Source organism: Heterodontus francisci, chromosome 1 (genome assembly GCF_036365525.1).
Source record: "Heterodontus francisci isolate sHetFra1 chromosome 1, sHetFra1.hap1, whole genome shotgun sequence".
In the NCBI taxonomy this organism is placed as follows: Eukaryota; Metazoa; Chordata; class Chondrichthyes; order Heterodontiformes; family Heterodontidae; genus Heterodontus; species Heterodontus francisci.
The window spans coordinates 134,363,020-134,383,369 of NC_090371.1; the positions used below are offsets into that span (position 1 = coordinate 134,363,020).

The 20,350-nt window shown below is 45.8% G+C and overlaps 1 protein-coding gene across 4 annotated transcripts; it reads left to right on the forward strand.

Moving 5' to 3' along the window:
• The first annotated feature begins 468 nt into the window (after positions 1 to 468).
• On the forward strand, positions 469 to 17,858 carry ervk-19 (endogenous retrovirus group K member 19, envelope). Of its 4 annotated transcripts, none has more exons than XM_068036184.1 (5): positions 469 to 1,067; positions 2,299 to 2,458; positions 3,801 to 3,971; positions 5,637 to 5,964; positions 13,361 to 17,858. In XM_068036184.1, exon 5 carries the CDS (start codon positions 15,029 to 15,031, stop codon positions 15,956 to 15,958), a length of 930 nt encoding a protein of 309 aa, XP_067892285.1. In that variant the 5' UTR covers positions 469 to 1,067; positions 2,299 to 2,458; positions 3,801 to 3,971; positions 5,637 to 5,964; positions 13,361 to 15,028; the 3' UTR covers positions 15,959 to 17,858. The 4 variants fall into 3 exon arrangements, with proteins under 4 accessions (XP_067892285.1, XP_067892312.1, XP_067892303.1 ...); XM_068036202.1 differs by lacking the exon at positions 2,299 to 2,458; XM_068036193.1 differs by lacking the exons at positions 469 to 1,067; positions 2,299 to 2,458 and adding an exon at positions 2,161 to 2,233.
• The last annotated feature ends 2,492 nt before the right edge of the window (positions 17,859 to 20,350 follow it).

A 20,350-nucleotide genomic window follows, 5' to 3' on the forward strand; every position in this document is an offset into this window, starting at 1 on the left:
AGGAGAGACACCATAGTTCTGCAGGGGGCAGTGCGCAGGCAGGAGGCCTTCAAGGACAACCCTCAGAAAGAATTGGGGACAGGTGGCTAGGAAGGTCAATTCCCAACATACAGACCAGAGGACCAGGCAGCAGTGCCACAAGAAATCTAATGACCTCACATGGGCGCTCAAGATCAGTGAATGCGTCTTCACATAATACCACACCACTAACCTCTCATGATGCTGTGATGGAGTCCTTGTGTGCAGACTGCGTTCTGTGCAGCTGATTTGGTGGGTCCTTTAACTTTGGATTCAAAAGTTTTTTTGAGACAAACACTGATTTGAAACTGAAACTAAAATGCCTTAATACTCTGAGAGGTCAGAATCAGGTTAAACAAACAAGCAGTTTTGTTTACCAGCAACATGTGTGTGAAGGTTAGGTTTCAGTTTCACAAAAGACTTTGGAGGGTGGTTGTTTAAAAAGACTGAAAAAGCAGCAGGCTGGAATGGTAGTTTGATCTGTGTGAGAGAGCCATTTTGAACAGTAGAATGCCTGTACTAAAAATGTAAATTAACAAGTGGATTAAGAAAAGATTGTCCAATGGTACAAGACCTTCTGAGTGAACTAGCCACTGAGTTTGGAACCTGCTTTCTGGTCTGCTGTGGGGAATCAAGCAGCAGGTTTTTGATGCTCCCAGAGAGGCTGCTTGTATTAAACAGTCTACAAAGCAGCTGTTTGAAGCACTTGTTTTGGCTGCAGGCAGAGGAACCTGGTCTGAGGACTGACCATTAGTGAATACGAATTGCAGCAGATGTCTTCCATGTCTTAAAGAGTTATGTAAGGCAAGAACAGTGAAGCTACACCACCAGAGCTGTTGTGAGCAAAACCATGGAAATTCCAGAAGGGTGCAAGTTTTGGTGGAGACAATATCGGTGGGGTTTGGATTGCAGAGAAACTGCCATCAAGTGGAAGCCGGCGTTTGCATCTTTGGGAGATGGGATCTGGAAATCTACTTGAAATGTTCAAAGAGCTGAAAGACATTGGGACATTTTGGTGCCATCTTGCTGAAAGGATTGTCAAAGGATTGGTGAGATATATTCGTGTTGCGTCTGATAGCTAATATGTAACCTTTAATATATATATCTTTTTCTTTGGCCTCCTTATCTTGAGAGACAATGGGTAAGCGCCTGGAGGTGGTCAGTGGTGTGTGGAGCAGCGCCTGGACTGGCTATAAAGGCCAATTCTAGAGTGACAGGCTCTTCCACAGGTGCTGCAGAGAAATTTGTTTGTCAGGGCTGTTACACAGTTGGCTCTCCCCTTGTGCCTCTGTCTTTTTTCCTGCCAACTGCTAAGTCTCTTCGACTCGCCACACTTTAGCCCCGTCTTTATGGCTGCCCGCCAGTTCTGGCAATCGCTGGCAACTGACTCCCACGACTTGTGATCAATGTCACAGGACTTCATGTCGCGTTTGCAGACGTCTTTAAAGCGGAGACATGGACGGCCGGTGGGTCTGATACCAGTGGCGAGCTCGCTGTACAATGTGTCTTTGGGGATCCTGCCATCTTCCGTGCGGCTCACGTGGCCAAGCCATCTCAAGCGCCGCTGACTCAGTAGTGTGTACAAGCTGGGGATGTTGGCCGCCTCGAGGACTTCTGTGTTGGAGATACGGTCCTGCCACCTGATGCCAAGTACTCTCCGGAGGCAGCGTAGATGGAATGAATTGAGACGTCGCTCTTGGCTGACATACGTTGTCCAGGCCTCGCTGCCATAGAGCAAGGTACTGAGGACACTGAGCTACGAGGAGGCAGCGAGAGGTGGGTGTGAGTCTGGCAGTACTGGTAGGTGTGTGAGGGTGAGGTGAATATCTGGATGTTAGGCCTGAGTCCTAAGTGCCAGGGACTACTGATGGCAGAGTGAGAACAACCGTAATCTAACTGTGAGTTCATATCAAATTTATGTTCGTTTTGGCTTGCATGTTAAAGTAAAATTTATAAAAGTGAAATCTTGTCCATTTGGTTTATGTTTCCTTATCTGGGGTGTGTCAGTGGATTTGATTCTTTTGTTTGTTGGTGGTCTCCACAGGGCTCATGACACTGCTCAATGCACCACGCCCCCATCACTCAGCCATCAGTAGTCCCTGGCACTTAGGACTCAGGCCTAACATCCAGATATTCACCTCACCCTCACACACCTGCCAGTACTGCCAGACTCACACCCACCTCTCGCTGCCTCCTCGTACCTCCAACTATCCAGGTATGGCACGCACATCACACAAACACAATGATACATAGTCACTGACATTCTTCTCTCTCTCGCAGGACAAGGAGCCACACAATAGAAAGGAGTATAGCAGAACCAACAGGGAACAATGTTGTCTGCATCTCCAGAGCTCTACCGAGGAGATGGCTCTCCGCATCATGGAACTGGCTACAACAGAGCCAGTAGCATCTAGCATTGCTGAGAACATTGAGCATGGTGGTATATTCCTGCCTTATACCCTTTCTCAAACCCCATTTCATCTTATTCTGCTATCTAGTGTGATGAGCAAGCTGCACATGGTGTAACTATGGACGACAACAAAACGTCTTGTATTTATATGGCGCTGTTAATGTAATAAAACATTCCAAGGTGCTTCACAGAGGCATTATAAAACAAAATGTGACATCGAGGAGATATTAGGTCAGATGGCCAAAAGCTTGGTCAAAGAGGTAGGTTTTAAGGAGTTTTTTAAAGGACGAAAGAAGTAGTGAGCTGGAGAAGTATGGGGAGGGAATTCAAAAGGTCAGAATTAGAAGAGTGCAGATATCTTGGAGGGTTATGGACTGGAGAAGATTGCAGAGATAGGGAGCGGCAAGGCCATGGAGGGATTTGAAAACAAGGATGCGAATTTTAAAATCGAGGCATTTTTTAAATGGGAGCCAATGTAGGTCAGTGAGCACTGGGCAGATGGGTGAATGGGATTTGGTGTGAGTTAAGACACGAAGAACAGAGTTTTGGAACACCTCAAGTTTACGGAGGGTAGAATGTGGGAGGCCAGACAGGAATGTGTTAGAATAGTCAGGTCTAGAGGTAACTAATTCATGGATGAGGGTTTCAGCAGTAGAAGAGCTAAGATGGGGTGGAGTTGGGCAGTTACGGAGGTGGAAATAGGCAGTTGTAGTGACAGCGCGGCTGTGAGGTTGAGAGCTCCTGTTGAGGTCCAATATGACACCAAGGTTACAAACAGTCTGCTTTATTCTCAGACATTTGCCAGGGAGAGGGACGGAATCTGTAGTGAGGGAGTGAAGTTTGTGGCAGGGACCGAAGACAATGGCTTCAGTCTTCCCAATATTTAATCGGAGGAAATGTCTGCTCATGCAGGACTGAATGTCAGCTAAGCAGTCTAACAATTTAGAGACAGCAGAGCGGTCAAGAGAGGTGGTGGTGATGTAGAGCTGGGTTCATCAATGTACATGTGGAAATTGACATGTTTTCAGATGATGTTGCCGAGGGGCAGCATGTAAATGAGAGATAGGAGGGGGCCAAAGATAGATCCTTGGGGGGACACGTAAGGTACTGGAATGGGAACAGAAGCCATTGATTCTTCAATTCTCTGGCTCCGATTGGATAGATAAGAAAGGAACCAGGTGAGTGCAGTCCCATCCAGCCAGACCTCTTACTTCTCCGAAGAAGGGTCACTGACCCGAAACGTTAACTCTGCTTCTCTTTCCACAGATGCTGCCAGACCTGCTGAGTGAATCCAGCATTTCTTGTTTTTGTCTCTTACTTCTCACCTTGCTTCCCTCACCCCAACCTTCTCCTTCTGATTTTCTCCTTTCAGACACTTAAGAACTGCTACCTTCTCTGCCACAACAGCCCCAGGAGGAAAAAGGAGAGTACAGTACAGTTGTGATGAAGAGGCCGTCACTTGACCTGACACTTGCAGCCGCTAACTCAAATACCAGCACTACACGTACCCTGGAGGCTAGCTTAGAGTTGGGATCTGAATGTGGTGAGTCACCAGGCATGAGTGGGCTGCAGCCAAGCCAGGGATAAAGAAATATTAGTTTGCCAGCTCACCAGAGGGAGAGGTTGCAGTTGAGTTCTGCTGCAGGCGAGTCAGATGAGGACTTTGATGGGGCGACATACAGGAGAATGTGAATGAGGATGCATGCCAAGATGCTTGGTGCATTGGCTGGCCTGCCAACGAGCCTCCTGTCACTGTCAAAGAGCACGGAGGCATGCGGCTCCTACTTGGCAGAGGTCATTGCACAGAATTTGTCCACTCCGCAGCCTCTGCTCTAACTCCATGTCATCCTGCAGACCTAGACATATTGCCACTGCTGCCTTCCATACCTGTTGCAGCCTTTGTGTGGACAGGTCACCTAGTCCTCTGCCATCCATGTAACGATACAGCAATATCCCCTGCCAAAAGGGTGGCACAGTGGCGCAGTGGTTAGCACCGCAGCCTCAAAGCTCCAGGGACCTGGGTTCAATTCTGGGTACTGCCTGTACGGAGTTTGCAAGTTCTCCCTGTGACCGCGTGGGTTTTCGCCGGGTGCTCCAGTTTCCTCCCACCGCCAAAGACTTGCAGGTGATAGGTAAATTGGCCATTGTAAATTGCCCCTAGTGTAGGTAGGGAATATGGGATTACTGTAGGGTTAGTATAAATGGGTGGTTCTTGGTCAGCACAGACTCGGTGGGCCGAAGGGCCTGTTTCAGTGCTGTATCTCTAAAAAATAAATCCAGGAACACAGCAGAACACTCCATGGGCTGGATTTTATCAGCCCCCCGACGTCGGGGGTGGTGGCAGAGGGGCCCAGAAAATGCTTCCGGGCCCACCAAGGGCCTTGATGGCAGGAAGGACCTGTCCCAATTTACCGGCGGTGGTGAGGCCTCGGGGTGGCACCCCCCCCACCCCCACTGCCGCTTGACAAAAAAAAATCATTAACATAATTAAATAAATTATAATTGCAGAGTAATGACTTACCTTGAAGCAATGGCCATCCCACACCATTATTCCGGCTGATGGCCAGAAGTCACGCGCCTTCGGATCTCCGTTCGGAGATCCGAAGCGGAATACTGGTGGGGAGTGCGGAGGACTGAATTTTTCAGGGTGGGGAGGGGTGCGGAGTGGCAAAATGAACGTGATTGGCTGAGAGGATGGTGGGAAGGGGGTTGAATGTCAAAGTACAGAAAGTTCGGGGTGAAAGGTCAGGATCGAGAATTTAAATTTTTGGGGGACATGATAAACAATTAAGTGATTATTTATTGGGGGGTGGATGGGAGAAGGGATTGGAAGTGTGACTAAATTTTTTTCTCATTGTTTTACAAACCTATGCCTTTAAAAATGTAAATACAACGGAATGTCCTGAAGCCCTTTAAAAATGGCGCTGGACACCGTTGCCGGGGACGGAGCGCCTGCCCCCTCTACATCATCGGGGGTGGGCATTCCGCCCCCTCCATGTCAATGAACTGCTGCGCGAAATATTGCAGTGGCTTTGCAGCGCGCGTCTCGCGCCTACGCCACGCACTTTTTGAAGCTCGCCACCGTTCTCGGCAGTGAGCTGTCAAAATTCAGCCCAAGAAGTGCAATGATGCAACAATCATGAACAAAATCTGAAGAGATATAAAAATTGACTTTGTCTTTTAAAAAATGAACCTTTCTTTTAAAAAGTGAACAATACTCCAATCGAAAAAGGCTTGGGCTTTGTTTATTCAAACTGTCCAACAAATCTTCAAAACTAAGAGGTGCCAATTGAACTCATCCTACATCCATCCTAAAAGAAGTCAGAATTGAATGTCTACTTCTGAAACAGAGAAGGTGTGAAATAGTCACGTCCTGGGCAATTGTACGATCACCATTGAGAAGAGACCAGAGTGTCTGCTACCAGGAGTTGAAAAGTCACACAGCTTGGCCTTAAAAAAGGAGCATAGAGAGACTCCAGAGAAAGAGAGAGAAGACAAAGCAACATCCAGCAGCTTGTTTTCCAGCAAACCAGAAGGTACATGCCCTGCTGTAGAATCCTACATCTACACTAGATGCTGGCTCTCTGCAAGAGCAACTTAGCTAGTCCCACTCGCCTGCCCTTTCCCAATACTCCTTCAATTGTTTTCTCTTCAGGTGCTTATCCAAATCCATTTGAAAAGCCATGATTACCTCTGCCTCCACCACATTCTCAGGCAATGCATTCCAGATCCTAACCACTCACTCCGTAAAAACATTTTCTTCCTGTCACTGTTGGTTCTTTTGCCATTCACTTTAAATCGGTGTCCACTGGTTCTCGACTTTTCTCCCAATGGGGACAGTTTCCCTCTATCTACTCTGCTCAGACCCCTGATGATATTGAATACCTCTATTAAATCTCCTCTCAACCTTCTTTAAGGAGAACAATCCCAATGTCTCCAATCTATTCATATAACTGAAGTCCATCATCCCTGGAACCATTCTTGTAAATCTTTTTTGCACCCTCTCTAAAGCCATCACATGCTTCCTAAAGTGTGCTGCCCAAAATTGGACACAATAGTCCAGTTGAGGTCAAACCAGTGTCTTTTAAAGGTTCATCATTACTTCCTTGCTTTTGTACTCTATGCCTCTATTGATAAAGCCCAGGATCCCATATGCCTTTTTAACCAATTTCTCAACCTGCCCTGTAACCGTCAACGATTTGTGCAGTTATACCCCCAGGACTCTCTGTTCCTGCACCCACTTTAGGATTGTATCCTTTTATATTGCCTCTCCTTGTTCTTCCGGCCAAAGTGTATCACATTGCCCATTCCACCAGCCTACGTCCTCTTGAAGTCTTTCACTATAATCCGCACAGTTTGAAATACTTCTAAGTTTTGTGTCATCTGCAAAATTTGAAGTTGTGTCTTGTACTAAGTCTAGGTCCTAGTAGCAAACCCTAGGAAACCCCACTCTATGGGCAGAAATTAATGAGCACCCTCCACCCCGGAGACAGGCTAGGAGGCGGGAACGGGGGGTGGTGGTGGGTGGTGGTATAGAATTGCAATGGAAGGCAGTGGGGCAGAGGTCCAGTCGCCTTCCTGTCACACTGCAATTAAGCTGAGGGTGGGAAAGGCCAAAGATGGCCTTCCCACCCAGAGGCCAGTTGAGGGACTTAAGTGGCAAATCAGTAGCCTCTTAAGGGCATCTTTTCGCCGCTGCTGGAATTAAACCAGGGGTGGCCTGCGACATGTGGTGAGGTCACCCAGTAAAACAAGGCATCCTCCCTGCGGGCTTTGGGGAGGGGGTCTCCTCTGTGGGCAATCTGTGACCCACTAGGGCACCCCATTGTCAAAGGCCACACCTCTGTTAACACCCTCCCGTACCCACTGCCCACACTACCCCATCCATCACAGGGGCCTGCCGGACTGGTTCCAGCAGCCCCGCATCGCTCACCTGTGGTCAGGGGCTCCAGCACTGGGCCCGGTCCCAGGCCTCATGTAGTACCGACAGTTGCCACCACCCCTGGTGACGCTGCTGATGCTACTGAGCTGCCAGCCCTCTGGTTGGCTGGCAGCTCTGGAAGGCGGAATCCCCATCCTTAAAGGGACGTTGAATTGCACCAGGGGGCTCTGAAAGGCTGAGGGGGATTCCCTTCACCTTTTTGGCCCGTACCTTCCTCCAATCCAAAAGACAACGGGCTGGATTTTATAATCTCAGTGGCGAGATGAAAAAACAGTGGCCCGCCTATGCGGACCATATAACATAGAGCCTCCACAATTTTCTGTGCGGCTGCTCATTTCCATCCCCAGGGCGGGCCGCCCCTACGGATCACGTGGAGGAGGTGGGCTGTCTGTCTCCGGCAATGGCGCCAGCTGCCTGTGCGCAGGCGGTGATGCCATTTTTAAAGGGCTGTCAGCCCTACTGGCTAATTTAAATATTTAAAGGTAAATAGAATTAAAATAAATAAATACATCTCTCCCACTCCCCAATAACAATTAAATTTCCCCCCAAAATACTTACCTTTACCATCTGACCTTCCCCCCCACCCCCAAACTGCACAAACTTTAAACTATAACCCTTCCCACCATCCCCTACACCCAGGACGTTAATTTGACCCCATTCCCCACCACCGCACTGATAAACTTACCTTCCCCCCTTCCCAACCAGTGTTGCGCTTCATTTCCCCCGACGGGGATCCGAAGGTGCAGGAGTGCAGGCTGCCGTGCCGAAGGTCGCGACAGAACATCAGGTTGTGACGTAAACTTAATTAAATCAATCATTTTAATTTATTTAAATATTCAAATTGGGGTCCCATCACCATGCAGAGGGGGAGCTGCCACGAGACCTCGTTGCTGCCGGTAATATCAGGCCGGGGTGCATGGCAGCCTTCTCCCAGAGGCATTTTTCAGTCCCCTCCCGTCACGAAACCTGATGTCAGGGGGTCGGTAAAGTCCAGCCCAACCATTCACCACTACTCTCTGTTTCCTGTCACGCAGTCAACTTCGTATCCATGCTGCCACTGACCTTTTTACTCCATGGGCTTCACTTTTGCTGACAAGCCTGTTATTTTTTTTTTAGATTTAGATTTTAGATTTAGAGATACAGCACTGAAACAGGCCCTTCGGCCCACTGAGTCTGTGCCGACCATTAACCACCCATTTAAACTAATCCCATATTCCTACCACATCCTCACCTGTTCCTATATTCCCCTACCTATACTAGGGGCAATTTATAATGGCCAATTTACCTATCAACCTGCAAGTCTTTTTGGCTGTGGGAGGAAACCGGAGCACCCGGAGGAAACCCACGCAGACACAGGGAGATCTTGCAAACTCCACACAGGCAGTACCCAGAATTGAACCCGGGTCGCTGGAGCTGTGAGGCTGCAGTGCTAACTACTGTGCCACTGTGCCGCCCAATTTATGATGTATGAAGACAGACATGAGTAAAAATAACTACAGGAAGACTTGGAAACCAAACTAAAAGAAAGTAGTTAGCGAGTTCAAAGCAAAGAGGGTTAATCCACACAGACTGCCAAGAGTCTCTCAAAAGGTACTAATCCAAAAATCTACACATTATCCAGTCTTTCAGAAGTGCCAGTCTTAAACAGAAACCCAATAACAGTTCGAGAAACTGATCAAATGCTCAGAAGTTTTCAGGATTTAATGTCATCTGTCTCGGTTTGTATTGGTGATATTCATCCATAGAGTCATAGAGTCATACAGCATAGAAATAGGCCCTTCGGCCCACCGCAACCATGCCGACCAAAATGCCTATCTATACTAATCCCACCTGCTTGCATTAATTCCATATCCCTTTATGCCTTGCTCATTCAAGTACCTGTCCAGGTGCCTCTTAAATGTCGCTACTGTTCCTGCCTCCACCACCTCCTCAGGCAGCTCATGCCAGATACCCACTAATCTTTGCGAGAAAAATTTACCCCTTTGATCCCCTTTAAACCTTCTCCCTCTCACCTTAAATCTATGCCCTCTAGCATTAGTCACCCCTACCATGGGAAACAGACTCTATCTATCTACCCCTCTCATAATTTTATATACCTCGATCATGTACCCTCTCAGCCTCCTTTGCTCCAGGGAAAACAGATCCAGCCTATCCAATCTCTCTTTATAACTCAAGCCCTCCAAACCAGGCAACATCCTTGTGAATCTTTTCTGCACCCTTCCAACTTCAGAGAATGATGTTCCAGCGTCACCAAACTAAATCAAGCCCAGACAACTTTTGCCAACTAAACCTCCAAACAAGGGCTGTATAACTCCAACAGAGTTTCCCAAATGAAACCCAGAACCTTTCTTCCCCCCCCCCAAACACTTCAAGACCTTGTGTAACTGAGAAAAGGAACTCCTTTTTCCCTTTCCTTCTCCAACACAGCAACACATCCACATTCAGATGGGTGGAGGTCTAGCCTTTATTGTCAGAGACTATCTGTCTGCTGTAGCGAGATATTAGCACAACAGCAGCATCTGAAAGTGTTTGGATTCAATTAGTTCAAGCCAATGGCCCTCAGCTGTATTCTGGGGTACACAGATACAAATACATAAATAAAATGAAGTTTTGTATTGTAGTTGTTTATGACACCTCACCACATTGCTCACAAACATTGCCTTTGGTGGCGGGGTGGGGAAAGACAGTGGCGTAGTGGTAATATCACTAGTAATCTACAGGCTCAGGCTAATGCCTGGTGAAATTTAAAATTCAATTAATAAATAAAAATCTGAAATGAAAGCTAGTTTCATGGCACCATTACGGAAACTATCAATTGTCATTAAAACCCATCTGGTTCACTTTTAGGGAAGTAAATCAGCTGTCCTTACCTCGTCTGGCCAACATGTGACTTCAGACTCATAGCAATGTGACTGACTCTTAACTGCCCCTCTGAAACGGCTTAGCAAGCCACTCAGTTGTCAAGGGCAATTAGAGATGGGCAACAAATGCTGGCCTTACCAGTAGCACCCATATCCCATGAAAGAAGTTTTTTAAAAAAAGGTACACGGGGGCAGCCTGGATTATATGTACGACAACGGATTTCCACCCAGAACCTTCTGATTCAGAAGGGAGGTAAGGAAGAAAGGAACTTACTTTTATGTAGCTCCTTTCATGACCACCACAAGATGTCCCAAAGTAATAAACAATTAAGCACTTTCTCCCCCCCCCTCCCCCCTCCTGTAATATGAGAAAAACTCAGCAGCCAATTTGCACATCGCAAGGTCCCAAAACAAGAATGAGGGACAAATACTGAACAGGGCACCAGAAGAACTCCCCTACTCTTAATAGTAGTGCCAAGGGATCTTCACATCCACCTGGGGAGGACAGACTGGGCCACAATTTAAGGTCACATTAAGCTCTGGAATTCCCTCCCTACCACTCTTTCCTCCTTTAAGACATTTTTTATAACCTACCTCTTTGACCAAGCTTTTGGCTATTTTCCTTAATATCACCTTATGTGGCTCAGTGTCTAATTTTGCTTTATAATGCTCCCATGAAGTGCTTTGGGACTTATATTAAAGGCACTATATAAATGCAGGCAGCTGCTGTTGTCTCACCCCGCAGTATAGTGCTAAGGGAGTGTTGTACTAAGTATCAACCTAGATTTAATATTCAAATCTCTGGAGGAGAGGGGCTTGAACCCTCAACCTTCTGATCCACAGCTGACAGATACCTTGCCCAAATGGTCATTACACATTATCAAGGTCTCAACAGTGAATCCTGGCAGGCGATTCAACTTAAGGGGAAGAGGGGAGTGTAATTTCAATCTCTGGCCTTGTCTACTATTGAGCCACTCACCAAGATAAACTACTACCAGTGACTCCTGCTGGAATAATCAGGAGTGGAAACCCCAGCAGATTTATCCCCTTAGGTCAAGTGCAGTCATCCTACCATCACCCTAACTCAGCACAGTGATTGAACCTGGGATTTTCCTATTATCTACATCTCAGCTACTCATGGCACAGTGGATTTGCACAATCAGGAATCCCTTGCGTACATTCTTTAATACAGAAACTTTACTCCACATTTTCCATCAGTGCAATATATTTTTAATGTTATACCAAATTAGGACCAATTATACCAAACCAGGATTAAATGTTAGAACTGTGCATTTTAATTGCCTGTGCAGCAAAGTTGACAGAAAAGAGAGGGTCAGCTTCTTTCCTAACTTAAAACATTTTCCAGAATTGATGACCAGTCAGCAGATCTCCACATACGCACTTACATGTCAGCCTCTGTTTTTCTGCCTATTACAGATTGGCATGAGTTGCAGTGAAAGTCCTCAGCAGCTCAACACTCCAAGAATAATACCAGTATCATGCAATTTCCAGCAATACAACTACCACTGGGGTGATAGGGGAAGGGGGAAAATGTAGCCTTCAGCCAATATAGCCAAGGGGGAAATAAAACACATGCAATGAATTCAAAATTGGTGTGCGAGGAAGGCATTGTTGGGGATTTTTAATCAGCAATATTTTCAGCAATGTATTTCAACAGTGTTTGCATACCCGAGTTTCCAGGATCACTCACTACCAGAAGCTTCTATGACCACATATGTAATTCCCGAGACTAACCAGTATTTATATGACTCGTGCCTATGGAGCTTCACACTCTTCATATATGAAGAGGTGCTGGTCCTTTCTGTAACTAACTTGCTTATAATCAAAGGATGCAAACTCCAGGGGAGAATTTTATTGCCTTCCTCCAAGTCAACTTGTGAATAATTACAAAGCTTCAATTGAGGACTTTTTCAAAGCACACAAGAGCCTATAACTATAAAATAAGGATTAGAAGGGATTAAATTGCTTGATAGGACTTAAATTATCAAATAATTTGCACAAATAACTAATCAAAGTTATAGAAAATCAATACTTCGTATTCAAAATAGAAATGTCCAATACAAGACCACCAATTTGATAAATTGCTCAACTTTTACAAAATTAGTCATTAGGGCCCATTTTATTTATAATTCATCTTCTTTTAATAAAAGGGAATTTTACACATTCTACAGCTCAATTACTCCCCTCCCTAAAGCTCCAGCTGTGACACTCCAGTGCAGGATAGAGGGAGTGCTGCACTGTCGGGAGTGCTGCACTGTCGGAGGTGCCACCTTTCTGATGAGACATTAAATTAAGGCCCCCTCTGCTGGATATAAAAGGCCCATGGCACTATTTCAAAGCAGAGCAGGGGAGTGATCCCGAGTGTTCTGGCAAATATTTATCGCTCAAATCAACACCACAGAAACATCAACTGGTCACCACACTACTGTCCATGGCAGTTTGCGGTGAACAAATTGGCTGCTCTGCTTACTGTATTGCAACAGTGACTACACTTCAACAGTACTTCATTGACTCTAAAACATTTTGGGACTTCCTGTGGTCCTGAAAGGCACTATATAAATGCAAGTCTTTCTTTCTTATATGTTAATAGCATTTTAGGGTGCCTGTCCCATCTCTGTATATAGAGGATTTAAACATCTACGACCTCTTGTCGATTACTGGAACAAACTACAAACTTTAAATACAAAGAAACCACTTTGAAGTTCTTTGCTCTGCTGGTCATATCAAATTGAGATTCTGTAGTTCATTTGCCACTGCAGGCAAGGAGACAATTAAAAAAAGACCCAGGACTAAGGAATGATGCTTCCACAAGTCAATGTAAAATAAGCGTTCAGCCATTAACAGTACATGTTATACCTGACAAATTCCACATGACCATATCCCATGGGCTCATGACAATATAGAATTAAAAACATTGTTGCTTCTTGGGAGAACACCACACAAGAGTGAATTCTAGGCATGCAACTGCTAGTCCTTGGGTTAACCTCAGACAAAATGCATTGAGACAAATCAGCAAGATAGCCACATGCATCATTCTAAATGGACCCACAGAATGACACTGCCTCAAATTTTATGGCATGCAATGACCAGCCATCTGTTAAAATACAGGTGACAAAAGATCCAAAACAAACACAAGGGAGAATCATATGGCCCTACAAAACCATTTGAGGGAGTTATCTTCCATGTACTCCACGGTCATCCAGTACGTGGACGACATTCTGTTAGCCTCTGAGACAGAAGAACAGCACGAGCAAGATCTGCGTACCCTATTAGACCACCTTCATCAGGAAGGACACAAAGCCAGTATCGACAAAGCACAAATAACTCAAGGGGAGGTTGTGTACCTGGGACAAAAGATTTCGAAGGGAAAGAGAGAACTCACCCAGGACAGGACCGCCGCTATTCGAGCTGCCAAACAGCCAACTACTATCCAGGAACTGAGGTCTTTTTTGGGTTTGTGTAACTTCAACAGAAACTGGATCGACTCCTACACACAGCTGGCTCAACCGTTAACCGATTTCCTAAAGGGAAAGCAGGCCTCTAAAGTATCCGTGACTCTAACCAAAGAAGAAAAAGAAGCTTTCGAAAATTTAAAGAGGGCTCTGTGCTCAGTGCCAGCCCTGGGAATCCCCGACAATGGGAAACCGTACACCCTGTTAGGACACGAAAAAGAGGGATATATGACTGCCATACTAACACAGGAGCATGGGGACAAACAGAGACCTATTGGATATTATTCGAAAAAACTGGACACCGTCGCCCTAGGATGGGGTAGTTGCTTAAGAGCTATGGAAGCTACATGTCAAGCAGTAATGGCTACTGCAGGTCTGGTGTTAGATCAGAAGTTAACGTTAAGTGTCCGCACACAGTCCATACTTTGCTATCCATGAACAGAGTATCCCAAGTGACCGCAGCTAGATGGACCCGATGGACAACAGTCCTAGAGGGTCCTAATCTCCACATCGTCCGGGTCAGCCCGGTAAATCCAGCAACTATGCTCCCGTGGCCTGAGGAGATAGAGGAAGAACATGATTGTGTAGAGATTATGGAAGAAACAGAGGAGACAGCCCCAGTGGCAGAAGAAGCATTGCTCAACCCAGATTTAATCCTATTCACAGACGGATCCTCCTTTGTTGACAACGGTACACGGAAAGCAGGATGGGCAGTTACAACTCAACATGAAGTTGTGAAAGTGGGATGCCTGCCTCCAGGAACGTCGGCCCAACAAGCCGAACTGCGAGCCTTGTCGGAAGCATGTCGAATAGCAGAAGGAAAAACAGTTAATACACAGATTCACGGTATGCTTTTGGAGTCGCTCACGACTTTGGTCAGTTGTGGCGTAAAAGAGGATTTCTCACTGCTGCTGGTACACCTATTCGAAATGGGAAAGAAGTTCGAGACTTACTGGAGGCGATGCAATTGCCACAAAAGGTATCTATTTTAAAATGTAAAGCCCATACGAAAGACAACACTATAGAAGCAAAAGGGAATGCCCTAGCTGACAAGGCAGCCAAGGAAGCCGCCTCGCAGGGTGATCCCCCGGACGCACGGATGCAAATATGTGAATTGAATGCGTCCCGTCTGACACAAGACCTACAAGTGATGCAGAGTGAATGCTCCAAAGATGAAAAATGGACCTGGATGGAAGCAGGGATTAAGTTATGTGACGACGGCATCTGGAGGCAAAGGGACACCGAGAAACCTGTCGCATCACAGGCGCTGATGCCCTTTTTAGCCCAACAAATTCACTCCTGGGGACACCTGGCCCCGCAATAGATGACTGTACGGTTCCAGAAAAGCTGGTGGGGTCGAGGGTTTAAAAAACATGCACAGCAGGTAGCTGACCGCTGTGTGGTCTGTCAGAAAAACAATCCAGGACCCACTACAATAATGCCTCAATTAAGAGCCCCTGCCCCAGCCGGATCCTTCCAGTGCTTACAAGTTGACTATATCACTCTTCCACCTTGCCAGGGGTACACCGGTATTTTAGTCATTGTCGACAAATTTTCTAGATGGGTAGAAGCCGTCCCAGCCAGAAACTCCACGGCCAATCACAGGGCGAAGGTCCTGTGTAAGGATTACATCCCCAGATGGGGAGTACCGGTCAGCATTGACTCTGATCAAGGAACTCATTTCACAGGCGCGGTTTGTCAGGAAGTCAGTCGACTGCTAAACATTACGTGGGATTTACACTGTCCTCATCACCCACAGTCATCAGGTCAAATGGAACGAATGAATCAGACGCTAAAGCAGCGACTATCCAAGTATCACCAGGAAGGACTAAAGTGGCCTCAGGCATTGCCGATAGTTCTGTGTAGTATCAGAGCGACCCCGAACAGAACTACAGGCCTGAGCCCATCTGAAGCAATAACAGGGAGACCCATGTCTTTGCCGGGAACAATTGATCTACGTAAAGCGGATTGTCACTTGATGAGTGACGCTTTACTAGAATATTGCAAGAACTTAACAAATGCTATCAGTTCTGCTTCCTCGCAGGTATCGGCAGCTTGGGGTGACCCACCAGAAGGAGGGCACGACATCATCCCGGGAATCTGGGTCTACGTGAAGAAAATACACAATGAACCTTTGGGCGCCAAGTGGGAGGGACCTTTCCAAGTGCTACTGACAGCCCAGGCAGCAGTTAAAGTCGAAGGAAAGAAAGCCTGGATACACACCTCTCACGTAAAACGAGCGACCCGTGATTAAACGCTGAATTATTAATTGCTGCCATGTTTAAAATTTGTATTATCTTCTTTGCATGTATTTTAAGTCGTTGCTCATTTTTGTCAAACCAAACCTGTCCACATGGGGAAACTAATCGAGTGTCCAGAGAATTACATGTTAACTCTTTCCTTTACATGACCTATACTTATGCCAAAGAAGCTAACCTCTGCCGCTGTTGGATATGTGCACACGTGCCTAACCACTCCAGGGGAGGCATCCCCTTATGTCCCATTCCGTCTAATGCATCAGAGTCGGCGGAATGGATCGCAAGAGGGTCTCGGAGCAGACGAGCCTTCGTGGGGTGGTACAGGCCCCATTACAATCGGACCCGAGAACCTCCGTTCTTGGTCCTTACTAACACCTCAGGTGTGGGAAGACCACAGGGATTCATATGCCTGGTTAGAGACCAAAAGGGTGGACGAGAAGTGGGACGAAGTAACTGCTCCCACTATTTCAATGTGACTCCAGGCGCTAAATCTATTCTCCTGCGGGACCTTGAAGAACTAAAGGATCGGGACGCTACCTGGTGGGTGGACCCCGAAACAGCTAGAAATCCCATTGCCTACAACGGTACTTATTTTATTTGCGGCAACAAAACTGGTTACCGAAATTCTGGACAGGATCATGTTACTTAGGTTATGTTACACCTTATATCCATCATATGACCTCCCTGTATAAGCTACCTCAGGGACAAAGGAGGAAACGAGCTATCACAGAGTCTGAGAGATTTTTCTTAATCATGTTCCTGTGGTACGGGACCGGCAAGTTAGCCAGGGAATCCATCAATGTCGCTTTGGTCCTAGAAAAAGTGACCAATGAAACCGCCGAAGCCCTTGATAAAATAAATGCAGAAATGGTAGCTTTCTGCACCGTAGCACTCCAAAACCGAATGGCCTTAGATTTTGTCCTAGCAGAAAAGGGGGGTACATGTGCCCTGATAGGACCCGAGTGCTGTACCTACATTCCAGATAGTTCCGAAGAAATTTCCGATCTGGCAGCACACATCCGAAAGGAGGTGGAAAAGCTAAAACAACCCCCAGCTTCCACCTTGTGAGGCTGGGTGACCAGTTGGCTGGGCTCGATAGGGACTTCAGTGGTACAGGGTTTGGCCTTATTTCTAGTTATAGTTGTACTTCTGTATTTGATGTTTTTGCTTAATAAGTACTGTTGTAAACAAGTAAATGAAGCCCCTGCAAAACTTATGATTTTACAGAGTTCTCGCGGGCCCCATCTGTGGCACAAGCAGGCAACGTATTGAGTGTGACTCATCCGGGTGTTGAAGGCTGTTTCTAAACAAGTAGAGACCTTTAAAGGCACTTAGGTGGGATCAAGGGAATGATTCTTAAAAGTGTTTTGAAGAATCAAAGGGGGGACTGTGAGAACAGAATTTTTAAGAACACAATAATATGGGGACATTTAAGATGAAATAATTAATCAATCATGTATTGCTAACAAGCTAACCTCGGAGCTGCAGAGACAGCTTATCAGTAATGACTTCATAGCTTTAGAGCTTCAGCAGACAGCTTATCAGAAATTCATAGTAGCCTATTCAGTGCTGTAGGGACAGCTCATCAGTAGAAATAGACTAACCAGCTAAAACTTAGCAGGACAGCTGCAGCTGTTGAAGACTAACCCTTTGTATGACAATCAGCCCAACGTTCCAGGGAGATAGGGGAATAAGAAACTGCTTGAGGGAGAGGTGACAAGGCAGTGTCCCAATCAGGCCCTAACACCAAGAAACTGCAGAGTTTGTAAACCAATTGGGAACATAAAGGGGGTGACACTGATTTGTAAGAAGAACTATAAGAAAGGCTTGAATTCCCTCCTCCAGCACGGAGGAAGAGGGAGGAGAGCCCAGGTGTTGTTGTTGTACGCTTTGCTGATGATGTAACCACTAAGTACTTCAATAAAGTTTCTTAAAGCTATAGTCGGACTTCGTCTCTTTTTGGTGTAACCAATGAGAACAGAAAATTGAGATCCAACAGTAAGGTTTTCGAAACAATAATCAGAGAAAACATTAACAGGCACTTGGAGAGGTTTGAATTTATTAAGAAGAGCCAGCAAGGGTTTGTAAAATTCAGATAGTGTTTGACTAATCCAATTGAATTTTTTGATGAAGTAACAGAGAAGTTTGATGAAAGGAGTGCAGTGGATATTGTCCATATGGATTTTAAGAAAACATTTGACAAAATCGCACATTAAAGGCTGGTTAACAAAAGTGAGGCTCATGGAATAGGAGGGTCAGTGTCAGATTGGATAAAAAAGTTGGCTTAAGAACAGAAAGCAACGAGTCATGGTAAATGGTTGTTTTTCAGATTGGAGAGTGGTAGACAGTGGTTTTCCCCACCAACCATCGCACCCCACCCCCGCCCCCAAGGGTCCGTACTAGGACCACTGCTTTTTTTGATATATATTAATGACTTAGTTATTGGAATAGAGAAAAATTTCAAAAATTGCTGATAATACCAAACTTTCAGGTGTGGCAAAGAGTGAGGATGATACCAATGGACTGCAACAAGATATAGATGGGCTAGCAGAATGGGCAGACAAGTGACAGCTCGAATTTAATTCAGAAAATTGTGAGGTGATGCATTTTGGCAGAAGGGATAGTGAGAGATAATATAGACATAATGGCATATTTCTAAACATTGTGCAGGGACAGAAGGTCCTGGGGGTTCATGTGCATAGATCTTTGAAGGTGGCAGGACACATTGAGAGAGTAGCTGGAAAGGCATATGGGAGCTTAGGCTTCATAAATGAAAGTATTGAGTACAAAAGCAGAGAAGCTATGCTGAATCTTTATAAAGCTCTGGTTAGGCCATAATTAGAGTATTGTGTCCAGTTCTGGTCACCACACATTAGGAAGGATTATGAAGGATATCCTTGAGAGGGTGCAGAGGAGATTTACCAGAATAGTTCCAGGGATGAGGGATTTTAGCTATAAGGTTAGGTTAGAGAAGCTGGGTTATTCTCCTTGCAGCAAAGAAGGCTGAGGGGAGATTTAATAGAAGGGTACAAGATTTTGACAGGTTTAGATACAGGGACAGGCACTGATATGTTGCACCACGGTGTTTGACAAAATTATTGAATCAACCATGGACACGTGGGCATTTAATCTGTATATAAAGTATATAGTCAATCTAATGGCTTCAAAACACAGTCTAAGTTAAAACACATTTCTCCCTATAAATAAAGCAGCTAATCATATAAAGATCAATGGAGAGCAGCACAACTGTATTAGCTAGCTAGCTATCAAATTACTATGGAATGCCAATGCGAATTACTTTTTAAATTAATTTTGCTGCAAGGTTATTTTAAAACACAAGGTTAAAGGCTTGAAGCAGGGGTGTTCAACATTTTCATGTGGGAGCCACAATACAATTTTTGTCTTAACATAGGGGGTTGGTGAGACAATTTCGGAAAGATAAAGGCAGTAAAAATCTATCTTACTATTAATCAAAACAACAACAAAGGTACATTTTTGTGAAGAAAGTTTAAATAAGAAGACCAATTTATTGACTTACTTTCTGGTCACTATGTAGTCACTCACTGATTTAGTGAGACCCCTGGCATTTTTTTGCTTGCAGAAGTAGTCAATGTTTGCCTGCACACTTGTTGTAGTGATGCGGATTATTCTGGATAGACGCCCATCTATGAGGAGTGATCTTGATCGCTCTCTCTCCCACTTCTCTATCTCCCTCTCCCCTTCCCTCTCTGTGTCCCCCTATCGGTGTAATTTCCTCCTCTCTGTGTCGTCTCCCCCCCTCTGTGTCATCTCCCCCTCTCTGTATCATCCCCCTGTCTCTCCCCCTCACTCTCTGCACTCCCTTTCTCCTCTGTCCCACTCTCTCTGCCCCTCTCACTCTCTCTCTCTCTGCCCCTCACTCACTCTCTCTCTGCTCCCCATCTCTGTCTCTGCCCCCTCTCTCTCTCTGTCCCCCTTTCTCTTTCCTCTCTCTCTCGCTCTCTCTCTGTCCCCTCTCCCTCTCTTTCTCTCTCTGTCCCACTCCCTCTGCCTCTCTGTCTCTCTCTTTCAGTGACAATTGCAGACAGCAGGAACTTTCAGCTTGGTGATTGGTCAGATTGTTTTAAAAATCACAACCATCAGTTTCACAGCTGTCAGGTGCTTAGAGTAGAGATAACGCTTCAAACAGCGCTTCCAACCCTCAGACAAGTTTGTGGTTTCCAGCGGGCTTCTTAAAAAAAGTTTTGGAAGCGTTGTTGGAAGCGCTGTTCTGCTCTAAGCACTTGACAGCTGTGAAACTGACAGCTGCGATTTTTTTTTTTAAACGGACTAGATTGGAAGAAGAAGCCAATGAGAAATTTCTCAGACCTCAAAATATTAACCACGGACACGTTGCCGACCCCTGTTTA

Coding starts and splice junctions, on each gene's coding strand:
- ervk-19 (XM_068036184.1), top strand. CDS start 15,029: ATGACTGTACGGTTCCAGAAAAGCTGGTGGGGTCGAGGGTTTAAAAAA.